The sequence below is a fragment of the Rhinopithecus roxellana genome, chromosome 12 (assembly GCF_007565055.1).
Source record: "Rhinopithecus roxellana isolate Shanxi Qingling chromosome 12, ASM756505v1, whole genome shotgun sequence".
Taxonomy (NCBI): Eukaryota; Metazoa; Chordata; class Mammalia; order Primates; family Cercopithecidae; genus Rhinopithecus; species Rhinopithecus roxellana.
The window spans coordinates 9578505-9592203 of record NC_044560.1 but is presented as its reverse complement, the minus strand read 5'-3'; the positions used below and the strand labels follow the sequence as shown (position 1 = coordinate 9592203).

At 46.7% G+C, this 13699-nt stretch overlaps 1 protein-coding gene across 1 annotated transcript; it reads left to right on the top strand.

The window, feature by feature from the left end:
• Positions 1–4148: 4148 nt before the first annotated feature.
• Positions 4149–13112, top strand: MUL1 (mitochondrial E3 ubiquitin protein ligase 1). The gene is made up of 4 exons (XM_010364323.1): positions 4149–4425; positions 9298–9385; positions 10412–10532; positions 11159–13112. The coding sequence occupies exons 1-4, from the start codon at positions 4306–4308 to the stop codon at positions 11886–11888; spliced, it is 1059 nt and encodes a 352-aa protein (XP_010362625.1). The 5' UTR covers positions 4149–4305; the 3' UTR covers positions 11889–13112.
• Positions 13113–13699: the final 587 nt, after the last annotated feature.

Sequence of the window (13699 nt, the reverse complement as noted above, 5' to 3'; positions counted from 1 at the left end):
TGCATAGGATAAATGCTCACTAAAAACATGCTCACTGTATTGGATAATTCTTATGTCAGGGACTCTCCCAAGAGAACGTTCTGGAAGGAAACTGACCACCTGATGCTATTATTAACATCTTTTTCATTTCCTGTTTCCTGTGGCATCTGGGGCAATGTCAGTGGGGGTGCTAAGACGCCACTCTCATACCTATTTGGTCCCTGGACCTTGGCGAATGCCTAAGAGGCATTTACCCAGTGACTCACAGGGAATTTTTGCTCCTCCGAAGGGAAATCTGAATTAAATCTAAAGTGAAATGCCTCCAGTGGCATTGTCCTTAGTAACTCTGTTTCTCCCAGGAAGCTCTGCCTCCTGTCTTAGGAATTTACCTCCCTTTCTTGAAGTCAGAGGCTCATCTTTAACTCGATTCAGTGAGGACAGCCTTCCAGGCTGGGAATGGTTCCCTAGGGACATCTGGCTGCAGCTGAAATTGCCCATCTCTCATCGCCCCTAACAAGGTCCACATGATGTAAATTTCAGATTGTCCCAATAGGACTGTGCTCAGCATAGCTAATAAAGGATTTCAGCCTTTGGCAAAAAAATGGAAGGGTTATTTAAAACCACGCTGCGTCATTTAAGAGTGATGGCTTTAACGAGCTCCCAAGGAACTCATAAAAGGGCCTAGAGAATAAAACAAGGAGGCCCAAAATAGTCAGAACCTGTAAGCAAAGACCCCTAACTTATCGCAGTGGAGCACTCGGCCCGTTTTAAGGACCCCTTTTTGTTCTCTTCCTTGCTGTAACCTAAGGATGCAAGAATTTTGATTATATATATATTTTAAAAAACAGGTTAGATTGAGCCCTTGCTGATCCTCAAAAAGCTTCACTGGATACCGTCCCCAAAACGATGAAGTTTAAAGTTTCGATTTGGCATTTAGGGACCTACAGGATCTGGCCTCAACCCTCCTTTTCAATTACTTGCTCCTTGCTCTCTGTCGCATATCCTGGGCTCCAGCTATACTGGGCCAACTCTTGCTAGCTTTGTACCTTTGCTGTCTTTTTCCCCCTCTTCATGAAAGGCTTTCCTACTTCCATCCCAGCCACTCCACCCTCCATTCTGTTAACAGAACTCCAATTCCTTCCCTGGTGGAAATAAACAGCGCCTCCCTACTTCAGGCAGCTGGTGGCACTTTCGTTGTCCTAATTTCATTGGACCTCAGACAATCTGTAACCTCCTCACAAGGCCCTAACCAACCAGAGGGAAGAGGCTGGCCATATAAGGTGTACCTCCTAATGCCCAGCCTAGAACCTTGGATGCAGGAGGCTCTCTGTAATTGTTGGTTGTGAAGTAAATAGCGTATTCTTTTTTTTTTTCCTGAGATGGAGTCTCACTCTGTCGCCCAGGTTGGAGTGCAATGGAGCGATCTCGGCTCACCACAAACTGTGCCTCCCGGGTTCAAGTGATTCTCCTGCCTCAGCCTCCTGAGTAACTGGGATTATAGGCATGTGCCACCACGCCCAGCTAATTCTGTATTTTTAGTAGAGACAGGGTTTCTCTATGTTGGTCAGACTGGTCTTGAACTCCCGACTTACCAACTTCAGGCAATCTGCCCACCTGGGCCTCCCAAAGTGCTGGAATTACAGGCGTGAGCCACAGCGCTTGGCCACGCCCAGCTAATTTTTTGTATTTTTAGTAGAGGTGGGGTTCCACCATGTTGGACAGGCTGGTCTCTAACTCCTGACCTCAGGTGATCCACCCGCCTTGGCCTCCCAAAGTGCTGGGATTACAGGCGTGAGCCACCTCACCTGGTCGCTTTTTTTTTTTTTTAATTCTAGTTTTATTAATTCAAAATATGCTGTACATTCACACTCAAAAGATACAACAGAGTGAAAAGTCACCTTCTCTGTTCTCTAGCCACCTCATTCCCTTCTATGGAAAGAACCAATTATTATCAGCTTTTTGTGAATCCTTCTGGAGACATGCAATATATATAGTATACTCTTCTCTCTCCTTTTAAAAATAAATGGGGTTCCTCCTTAGTTTTGCAGTTTGCTTTTTCACCTGACTATGCACACATACACATATTTAAAAAAATTATTCAGCCAATTTACTATTGATAACATTTAGGTTACTTTCATTATTTTGTTATTAAAAACAATGTTGGGCCTGGCGGGACACATTTTACATACATTGAATCAGGCCACTAGGTAAGATGTGTTTAAAAACTGCAGATGATGTGTCTAAAAACTGTAGATTGCTCCACAAAAGTAAAATATCTTTATTAAATCAGCCTGTTATATATAACAGTTTTTTTAACTCCATTCCTTAAATACAATTGGGGTCAAATAAAAATTACTTTTTATAAGCATAGGGTTGGAATTGTTAGATTGTTAACACCCTGAGATATCTTTGATGATTTTCAACCCAAGGGATGATCATGAATTTGGTAAACACACACACACAAACTTAAAATGAGGTCTAACCTTAAATTTTTAATAGAACTTGTCAAAAAGTTTGTTAGCAAAAGTGTGGGTGAAAAGAGATTCCCAGCTAGGCACAGTGGCTTACGCCTGTAATCCCAATACTTTGGGAGGCCAAGGCAGACGGATCACTTGAGATCAGGAGTTCAAGACCAGTCTGGCCGATATACTGAAATCTTCTCTCTACTAAAAATATAAAAATTAGCTGGGCGTGGTCATGCATGCCTGCTACTTGGGAGGCAGAAGCACAAGAATCACTTAACTCAGGAGGCGGAGGTTGCAGTGAGCTGAGATCATTCCACTGCACTCCAGCCTGGGCTACAGAGCAAGACTCTGTCTCCAGAAAAAAAGAAAAGAAATTCCCACATATTGCTCATAAATGTAAAATTGGACATTATGGAGAAAAATTAGACAATGTTGATCAAGATTAACAGTGCCCACACCCATTGACCTAGCAATTCTACCTCTAGAAATTATCCCTACATAAATACTCATACATGTAAACATGAAAATACAAGAATTTAGGCTTGGCGTGGTGACTCACGCCTGTAATCCCAGCACTTTGGGAGGGCAAGTCAGGAGGATCGCTTGAACCCAGGAGTTCCAGACCAGCATGGACAACGTAGTGAGACCTTGACTTTACAAAAAATTTTTTAAAAAATTAGCTGGGTGTGGCGTGCATGTCTGGTCCTAACTACTGGGGACGCTGAGGTGGGAGGATCCCGGGGTGGGAGGCTGCAGAGAGCTGTGATTGCACCACCGTACTCCAGCCTGGGCGACAGAGCGAGATCCTGTCTCAAACAAATAAAAAAATTAAAGCATAACCTGTAGGAGATAGCTCAATGAATGCTGATGTTTACAAGAAGGATTTGGGTTATCTCTGATAATTTTAGAAAGGAGATGCATTACAGAGATCAGGGAACAGTCTCTGAAGAAGGATCCCCTGGGTTTGATGCCCATCCCTATTGCTTTTAGCTGTATAACCTTGAGCAAGTTACTTACCTGAGCCTCAGCTTCCTCATCTGTAATCTGCATTATAGTTGTGTTGTAAAGGTTCAATGGGATGGTGCCTGCAAAACTTCCCACCCCTCCCCAAACCTGACACATAACAGGCACTCAACATAGTTGTAATTATTATTTAATAAATATGTTGTTCTAAGTGGTGATGGTAGATTAAGGGGCTACTTTGGTGATATAATCTGCCCTCTTGGGGTAGAGTTGAGGGCTTTGCAGTTGCGTAAATTCCTCTCTAGCACTCACTAGACTTTGAGCACCTCATTCCCTAACCTCTATGGCCTCAGTTTTCTCATCTGTTAAAGTGGCCAGAATAAATTCCAAGTCTTAAGAGTTTGCTCTGAAACTTAAACGTACACTACTCATAAGAGTTTAATACACAATTATTTTATTTCCTGCCAATCTAATGGCGAAGACATGGAATAACCCATCAAACAGTCCAGTAACCACAGGAAACCAGAGGGACGGAGACCAGGGCAATGGGCGAGTCAGCTGTGGCCAGTGCGCCGCGATTCGAAGGGGATGACCATAGAACGGTGGGTGGTCGCTCAGCTCCCCAATCGCTCTCCCACACCCGGCTGGGGAGACAGGATCTCATCGTAGGCCGCAGCAGCTTGACTGTCACCCGGGCAACCCCACCTTCCGGTTCGCTCTACAACCCCCTGGCTCCCGCTTCCGGTTCCGGCGTCGTGCGTCATCGCTGGGCGACTGAATTCGAGTTTTCGGTCAGGTTTGTCCAGGGGGTGCGGTCCTGTTCGGAAGGAGGTGGAGAGTTGGGGGTCACCAGGCGTATCCTCTGCGTCACAGTCGGCCACCGGGGCTTGGCGCCGTCATGGAGAGCGGAGGGCGGCCCTCACTGTGCCAGTTCATCCTCCTGGGTACCACCTCTGTGGTCACCGCCGCCCTGTACTCCGTGTACAGGCAGAAGGCCCGGGTCTCCCAAGAGCTCAAGGTCAGTGCTGGAGCCGGCCTGGCCTCAGCCGGGTCATCTCTGTCCCAGGTCCTGGGGAGCCCACGATTCACCTTGGCCACCCCACCGTCGGAAACTGTCCAGAAAAGGAAACAGCCTCTGAAGGGTGTCATCCAGTCAGTAAATGGAGGAGCGAGGGGCAGGATTCGGGCTCGGGTGACGGTTGCTCCGCTCCTTTTTTCCCAAGTCCCTCTTATGACTCAGAATGAATTTTGACTTAATTACTTTACTCGAAAAGTATTTATTGAACACCTGCGATGCGGCAGGCAGTGAGTAGAACAGATGAAAGTCCCTCCCCTCGTGGAGATTCCGTTTTAATACGGCTAGACAGCAAACATGTAAATCAGGCAGTGTAACAGCTGGTGAGCAATGCTTTAGAGTAAGGTAGGGGAGAGGACATGGAATGCTGGAAAAAGGGGGATCTCCTATCTTAAATAAGGTGACATTTGAGCAGAGCCCAGGAAGAGACGAGGAAAGTCATGCGGATATCTAGCGGGAGATGGAGGGAATGGCAAGTGCAGACATCCATTTACTGAACCACTCCACTCCTTGATTTACAGACGCTTCCTTTTTATATTACAACTATTGTTTTTTAGTAAATGGTGCCCTTTTTTGAACTGTGCCTTTCGGTTTACACAACACATTTGCATTTATTTTTATTTTTTATTTTTTTGAGACAGAGTCTTGGTCTGTCACCCAGGCTGGAGTGCAGTGGCGCGATCTGGGCTCACTGCAGCCCCCGCCTTCCGGGTTCAAGTGATTCTCCTGCTTCAGCCTCCTGAGTAGCTGGGATTACTACACCCAGCTAATTTTTTTTTTTGTATTTTTAGTAGACACTGGGTTTCACCGTGTTGGCCAGACTGATCTCCAGCTCCTGACCTCGGGTGATCTCCCCACCTTGGCTCTCCGAAGTGTTCGGATTACAGGTGTGAGCCACTGCGCCCAGCCACATTTTCATCTTGATTTTATTTTTTTCTTCACAATATATATATATTTTCCTTTCTTTTTTTTCAGATGGAGTCTCGCTCTGTTGCCCAGGCTGGAGTGCAATGGCACGATCTTGGCTCACTGCAACCTCAGCCTCCCGGGTTCAAGCGATTCTCCTGCCTCACCCTCCTGAGTAGCTGGGATTACGGGCGCCTGCCACCACGCCCGGCTAATTTTTGTATTTTTAGTAGAGATGGGATTTTGCCATGTTGGCCAAGCTGGTCTCCAACTCCTGACATCAGGTGATCCCTCTGCCTCAGCCTCCCAAAGTGCTGGGATTATAGGCGTGAGTCACCACCCCCGGCCCACAATAATTTTTTGAAGTAGATAAAATGGCAGTTACCACCGCATTGCAAATCAGAAAATTGAGATTCGGAGGAAAGGCCATGCAACTAGTCAGCTTGAAACTTAAATTTAGGTATTTTGATTCCAGGGGTAGGATTTTAATCTGATTGACATTGCTTTATTGTGACTCTCTGACTGGTCCAGAGAGATGGGCCTCTTTAGGTCAGAGACAGGCTCTTATTCATCCATTCTCTTTCCTCTAGCTTTTGACACAGTACTTGACAAGTGGTAGATGCTTAGTAAATGTTTGTGGGTTCTTTTTGGCTGAAGTTTCACAATATGAGAGCTAAGGGCCTAACCTAATTTGATGTTTATATGAAAGATGGATTCCTAAACCTGACTAACTTCATTATCAGATTGTTTTCAGTAAGGGTTTAGAAACTAGTGGGTGGGCCAGGCTACTCCAGCCTGGGTGACAAGAGCACGACTCCATCTCAGAAAAAAAAGAAACCAATGTGTGAAATCCCTGCTATGAAGGGAGTTTTGGAATCTGGAAAGAACCAAGTTAGGAGATAATTGGATTTGCTGTGCAGTGGCATTATAGTGAGAGTCCAGCTGCCCTGTGTGTCACCTGATTAAATAATCAAGTTAATCCTGAAGTGATTAGCTCTGTGTAACTGATACTTCACTTTCTGACTCCAGATCACTTTGGCCTCAAGTTGGCTGGTAGTGGGATTCTTTGAAGCGGTGAACTCTTTAGGTCCCATCTTTGGGTGACCGTAAAACCTTTGCCGGGCCGGGCGCGGTGGCTCACGCCTGTAATCCTAGTGCTTTGAGAGGCTGAGGTGGGCGGATCACAAGGCCAGGAGTTCAAGACCATCTTGCCTAACACGTGAAACCCCGTCTCTACTAAAAATACAAAAAATAAATAAATAAATAAATAAATTAATTAATTAATTAGCCGGGTGTAATGGCAGACGCCTGTAGTCCCAGCTACTCAGGAGGAGTGTGAACCTGGGAGGTGGAGGTTGCAGTGAGCCAAGATTGTGCCACTGCACTCCAACCTGGGCGACAGAGCGAGACTCCTTCTCAAAAACACAAAAACACAATAACCTTTGCCAACCAGTTCCTAAATGAGAATGAGATAGCCCCTTCCTGGAAAAAGAGTTGGGACTCTTAACGTCTTACATTCTATTTTCTATTTCCTTCCTCTCTTTCTCCCTCCTTTCCTTTGTTTTCTTTCTCCTTGGCCTGCCTTCCTGTCCTTCATTTCTTTCTTCTTTTTTGCTCTGTTTTTTTTTTGAGACATGGTCTTACTGTGTTGCCCAGGCTGGAGTGCAGTGGCACAAACATAGCTCACTGCAGCCTCGAGCTCCCAGGCCCAAGCCAGTCTCCTGCCTCGGCCTCCTAAGTAGCTAGGACCACAGGTGCACACCACCACGTCCAGCTAATTTTTTATTTTTCATAGAGATGAGGTCTTGCAAGTTGCCCATGCTAGTTTTGCACTGCTGACCTCAAGCAGCCATCCCACTTTGGACTCCCAAAGTGCTGGGATTACAGGTGTGAACTACCATGCCCGTCCTAGATTTTATTTTCTTGATCAGATGACAAAACTTCCAGAGTGGGGCTTGTGTCCTATCCTGTACATCTCTTATAGGAGAATGCATATTTATTGCATGCCTCCTATGTGCCAGCCCCTGGACTGGATTCTTTCACACCTTAAAGTTCATTTAACCCACATAAAAATCCTGTGAAATTGCATTTTCCCTGTCCTTTACAGTTTTGGAACCTGAGACTCAGATAAATGAAGTTGTCCCAAGCCACAGTGGATGCATTGGAGCTTGATTAAACTCCAGGTCTTTCTGATCATATTCTCCCTCTTCCCCCTTTAAAATTCGAATTGGCCATCCTGTGATGGATACTTTGCTAGCTGTCTCACTTTGGGCAAATCACTTCACCTCTCTGAGCCTGTTTCCTTATCTCTAATTGGTGATAATAATGTCTGCTATAAAGGGATGGTGTGGGCATTAAGTGGTTTATGCATTTAAAGTGCCTAGCATATTGCCTGGTACACAGTATATTTAAAATGCTTATTTATTCATTAATTTATTCATCAAATAATGTATTAAATGCTTGCTGTGTGTCAGGCACAGTTCTCAGCACTAGGGGGATAGCAGTGAACGAGACAAACCATGTCCAAGCGCTTCTAGGGTTTAACATTCTAGTGGAAGGAGACAGATAAATGAGTACTTTGTTGTTATTGCTGTCATTTCAGATCTTCACAGTGTAAGTGGCTAAGAAATTTTGACTGACCTTGCTCCTGTCATTTACTGTGTAGCAGTAGCTAAAACTCCGAGTGACCTTCATATACATCTGGTGTCTCATCTTTAGAGGTTACTGAATCTGGCATCCTTAAGAGCTGTTTTTGGGTATACCCTGAAAGCAGAGGTGGTCGTTTATTCATCCCTGAATCTCTGACACCCAGCACAGTGCCCGGCACATAGATGCTCAGGAAATGATTGTTGATTTTATTCCTTTTCTCTTATTTTTGAAACAGCAGTAACAGGATTGGTTTCCCAAATGCAGTGGGTTGGACGCTCTGAGTTGGAAGGCAGAGGAGAATTAGGGATTGTTAGAGGAAGACAGCAGCAGAAGGAACCGTGCTCACTTAATTATGACCGTGAGAAAGGCAAAAAGTAGAACAGACTGGGTGCAGTGGCTCACACCTGTAATCCCAGCACTTTGGGAGGCCAAGGCAGGAGGATCACTTGAGCCCAGGAGCTCAAGACCAGCCTAGGCAACGTTGGGAGACCCTGTCTCTGCAAAATAAAAAAATTAGCCAGGTGTGGTGGTGCATGCCTGTGGTCTCAGCAACTTGGGGACCTGAGGTGGGAGGATCACTTGAACCTGGGAAGTTGAGGCTGCAGTGAGCCGTGATTGCACTACTATACTCCAGCCTGGGTATAACTGTAAGACCCCAGCTCAAAAATAAATAAATAAATAAATAAATAAATAAATAAAAAATGGCATTTGGCACCAGTTAACAGTCTTGCCCTGTTGAAGCAAAGGCAACCCCCCTACTTTGTTTTTTTAATTACATACAATGCAGAGCATTGGTTTGTAAAGATGTAGTAATGTTAATAACAACACCTACCAGTTCTCAAACCACTACCATGTACTAGGCAGTAGGTTAGGTACTTTATACCTGAATCCTTTGGGCCATAGCTCTGTGTTGTCAAGAAGAGATTGAATGATGTTCAGTCTCTGGTATGTAAATTGACTAGTACCTTTTATATTTTCACTAAAAAGTCTTAACATGAAAAGGAGTGTAGGTTTTGGTTAACTGGAAAAAGAATGTATGTGGCACCCCCATTCTGCAGTGATGGAAGAGGGCACAGGCATGGCACCGTTCCTGTTGATGTACACAGCTTTGAAATCTGATTCTCTGTAGTCACCTTCCTGTCCAATTTCCGTATTCTCTTGACATGAAAAAAATAGAATCTTTTTCTTTTTTTGCCTGTAAGTTTGACTGAGCATGTCAGTGTTCAATGGCCAATTTATTTAATTTTTTTTTGTATTTAGGGAGCTAAAAAAGTTCACTTGGGTGAAGATTTAAAGAGTATTCTTTCAGAAGCTCCAGGAAAATGTGTGCCTTATGCTGTTATAGAAGGTATGTTTGCTTATAGGGCAATGGAAAACAACTTCCTTTTTCCAAAAGATTGATAAAAGATCATCTTGGCTTATGTTAAGTGCCTTTTGTGGTGTTGGGTCCATGGTCCAGAACATTCTTTGGGGTCAGAAAGACGTGGGTTATTGCTTTGTGATCGCTAAGATTACGAGACCTCCCTGAACCACTGTTGCCTGATCTCGAAAATAATACTTAACCTTTATAATGTTGTTATAAGACAAATTATGTGATCCATGCAAAGTGCTTGGGAGAGTGCTTCTAAAATCTGACTTACGGTGATCAGAATGTCATTGTTTTGATTAATTAGCAAAAGTCTACTGAAAACATTTAATTTTTAACATTTTTTAAATTAAAAATTTTTTTTTTCTTTTTTGAGGCCAGTCGTGGTAGCTCATGCCTTTAATCCCAGCACTTTGGGAAGCTGAGGTGGGCTGATCACTTGAGCTCAGGAGTTTGAGACCAGCCTGGCCAACATGGTGAAACCCCGTCTCTACTAAAAATACAAAAATCAACTGGATGTGGTGTCATGGCACGTACCCGTAATCCCAGCTACTTGGGAGGTGAGGCAGGAGAATTGCTTGAACCCGGGGGGTGGTTGCAGTGAGCCAAGATTGCGCCACTGCACTCCAGCCTGGGTGACAGAGTGAGACTCCGTTTCAAATAGAGTCTTGACTCTGTCACCCAGGTAGCTGTAGTATGGTGGTATGATCATAGCTCACTGCAGCCTCAAACTCCTGAGCTCAAGTGATTCTCCTGCCTCAGCCTCCCAAGTACCTGGGACTACAGGCACACACCCTGCTAACTTTTTAATTTTTTGTAAAGATGGAATCTCACTGTGTTGACCAGGCTGGTCTCAAACTCGTGGCCCCCAAGTGATCCTTCTGCCTTGGCTTCCCAAAGTGGTGGGATTGTAGTTGTGAGCTACTGTGCCAGACCAGAAAACACATTTTAAACTATCTGAGAGAGCAGAAAAATTCTTTAGAAATAATAGAATTTGTGTCCACTTAGGAGCTGTACGGTCTGTTAAAGAAACGCTTAACAGCCAGTTTGTGGAAAACTGCAAGGGGGTAATTCAGCGCCTGACACTTCAGGAGCACAAGATGGTGTGGAATCGAACCACCCACCTTTGGTATGTATCACTTCTCCACTGGCCAAAACCCTTGCAGTTGGTCCATTCAAATGCCGGGGTCCTGGGTGCTGTTGCCTTGTCTTCAGCTTCTCCTGAGACGGGTTGAAGACCAGTCTCTTAATGCAGGTCATATTCTTGTGTGTAGCCTGTGGGCCTCCTACATCAGAATCACCTAGGCATCTTATTGAAATGCAGATTTCTGGGCCCCCTTCCAGACTTATCCAACCAGAATTTCCAGGATCAGGGACCTGGAATCTGTTGTTAGTTACACTGAAGTTTGAGAACCACTGAATCAGTGATTTCAGTATTTCCTAAAATGCTTTTGTGCCATCACATGAAATACCAGTTTTCCAGCTGGTCCTAGTGGGTTCTGTTTTAGATGTTTGTTTTACAGTGGAAAGGGAAATGAATGGTTTCCGTAGTCTGTGGCGGTATTTGTTGCTCACTGAGATCGCCCCAGGACCTAAAAATGGAGCCTCCTTGTTAGGAGGCACTTGGAGATAGTGATCTTACTGTCTTCTGGTTACTTAAGACTCTATGCTGTCTTCTGCATTTAGTTGATCTCCAGCTCTGCCTGGGTGTTTGCTGTTTGCTACCCTGTATCTTTAGTTCTCTTATTCTTCTAGGAATGATTGCTCAAAGATCATTCATCAGAGGACCAACACAGTGCCCTTTGACCTGGTGCCCCACGAGGATGGTGTGGATGTGGCCGTGCGAGTGCTGAAGCCCTTGGACTCAGTGGATCTGGGCCTAGAGACTGTGTATGAGAAGTTCCACCCCTCGATTCAGTCCTTCACCGATGTCATCGGCCACTACATCAGCGGTGAGCGGCCCAAAGGCATCCAGGAGACCGAGGAGATGCTGAAGGTGGGGGCCACCCTCACAGGGGTTGGCGAACTGGTCCTGGACAACAACTCTGTCCGCCTGCAGCCGCCCAAACAAGGCATGCAGTACTATCTAAGCAGCCAGGACTTCGACAGCCTGCTGCAGAGGCAGGAGTCGAGTGTCAGGCTCTGGAAGGTGTTGGCACTGGTTTTTGGCTTTGCCACATGTGCCACCCTCTTCTTCATCCTCCGGAAGCAGTATCTGCAGCGGCAGGAGCGCCTGCGCCTCAAGCAGATGCAGGAGGAGTTCCAGGAACATGAGGCCCAGCTGCTGAGCCGGGCCAAGCCTGAGGACAGGGAGAGTCTGAAGAGCGCCTGTGTCGTGTGTCTGAGCAACTTCAAGTCCTGCGTCTTTCTGGAGTGTGGGCACGTTTGTTCCTGCACCGAGTGCTACCGCGCCTTGCCAGAGCCCAAGAAGTGCCCTATCTGCAGACAGGCCATCACCCGGGTGATCCCCCTGTACAACAGCTAATGGTTTGGAAGCCGCACAGCTTGGCATGGTAGCTCCCCTGCCCCCCTTTTCAGGGATTTTTATCTCAAGGCCTTTGGAGGAGCAGTGGCAGGGGTAGCTGTCACCTCCAGGTATGATTGAGGGACCCACGCCTCCAGTGGGCAAGATGCTGCCTTTCCCGCCTGAATGGGGACCCTGTCCATGTGGGGCCTGAGAATCAGAGCCTCGCCCTGGGAGGCTGCCGTGGCGTCTCCTCCCAGGAGCCAGATCAGTGCAAGTGTGACTGAAAACGCCTCATCGTTTAAGCACCAAAGTCAATGATCAGCAGCCCTTCTGTTCCTGTGTCTTTTGTTTTTTTTCTGGTGAATTGTTGCTTGCTGTGGACTTGGTGGAGGACTCAGTCAGAGGGGAGGAAAGGCCGGGCCCTGAGTACAACGGATGCCTTGGGTGCTGCCTCCAAAGAGATTCTGCCGCAGCTTTTCTTCTTTTTCCTCATGCCCCGGGAGATAGTCTTTCTTCAGAATTGTCAGGCTGGGCGGGTCAACTTGTGTTCCTTTTCCTTCACTGGCTTGCCTCCTAAACGCCTGCATGTGTGTAGAGGACAAAAGAAAGTGAAGTCAGCACATCTGCTTCTGCCCAAATGGTTGGGGCCCCGGGCAACAGATTGGAGAGAGAGCGTGTGAAGGGCAGTTGGTCAGGCAGCCCTCCTGGTTTTGCCGCTGGCCTTGATTTGAACTGCTACCACTTGGGAGAGCTCGGGGTGGTCCCTGGTTTTCCCTCCTGGAGAATGAGGCGCAGAGGCTTCGCCTCCCGAAGGACACAGTGTGGACGCCGCTGGCCTAGTGTCCTGGCCTCACAGCTTCCTTGCAAGGCTGTCACAAGGAAAGCAGCCGGCTGGCACCCTGAGCGTACGGCCTTTCAGGGCTCCCTCATCCAGCCTGTCGCAGTGTTGACATCTTGGTGTACTCATATCGCTTCTCCTTTTGTTACCCCCTCCCTGTATTACCATTTGCCCCTCTCCTGCCCTTGGTGAGCCTTTGAGTGCAAGACAAATGGGGCTGTCTTCCCCCACCTCTGAGTAGTCGGAGGTCACATACACAGCTCTTTTTTATAGCCCTTTTCTGCCTTTGAATATTCATATCTCGTCCGCCTTTGTGCAGGTGAGGAAGGGGTGCCGTCAGGGGCCTACACTAGTACGATGCAGTGTCCAGTGTGAATAGCACAAATTAAACATGTTGCAACCAAGTGCTAGCCTGTTGCTTGTTAAAAAGAGTTAAATGGCTAAGCCTAAGCGTCCTCAGGATGGGATTGAATCCCCGCCGCAATGGAGTGAAAGGTGGGGAGTTTGAGGCCTCTGTGTCCTTTTCCTTGGCTGTAGTGGTTTGGGCCTCCCCCAGATGGTGTGATGTGGAGGCAGGGATGCCTGCCCCCTGGGGAGGAATCTGGACAGCCCACCCGCAGGTTATAGCTGGACTTGCTGACCGTCTTTGAAGTCTGCCCCAACAGGCTACAAACCAGGGCAGTGAGATTTCACCTGCTGGGAGAATGGGATGGAGATGGGGCACTGGGGGACAGCAGAGAGGACATGAGCATTTAGCAATACCGCTGTGCACGAGGTCCTGTGTCGCGTGCTGTTTCACACTCATTTCAGAGTGAGTTCATCCTCACAAAACCCCTGCAGGCCGAGTCCTGGTGTCTCTGCTGTACGGGTGAGGAAGTAGGCCTTGAGAGGGTATATTCACTGGGCTGAAGGCACAGATATAGCAAGTCACGGGTCTGAATTTAAACCCCAAGCTGTTTCTAAAGTCCTCATCTTCCTGCTCACTAAATGT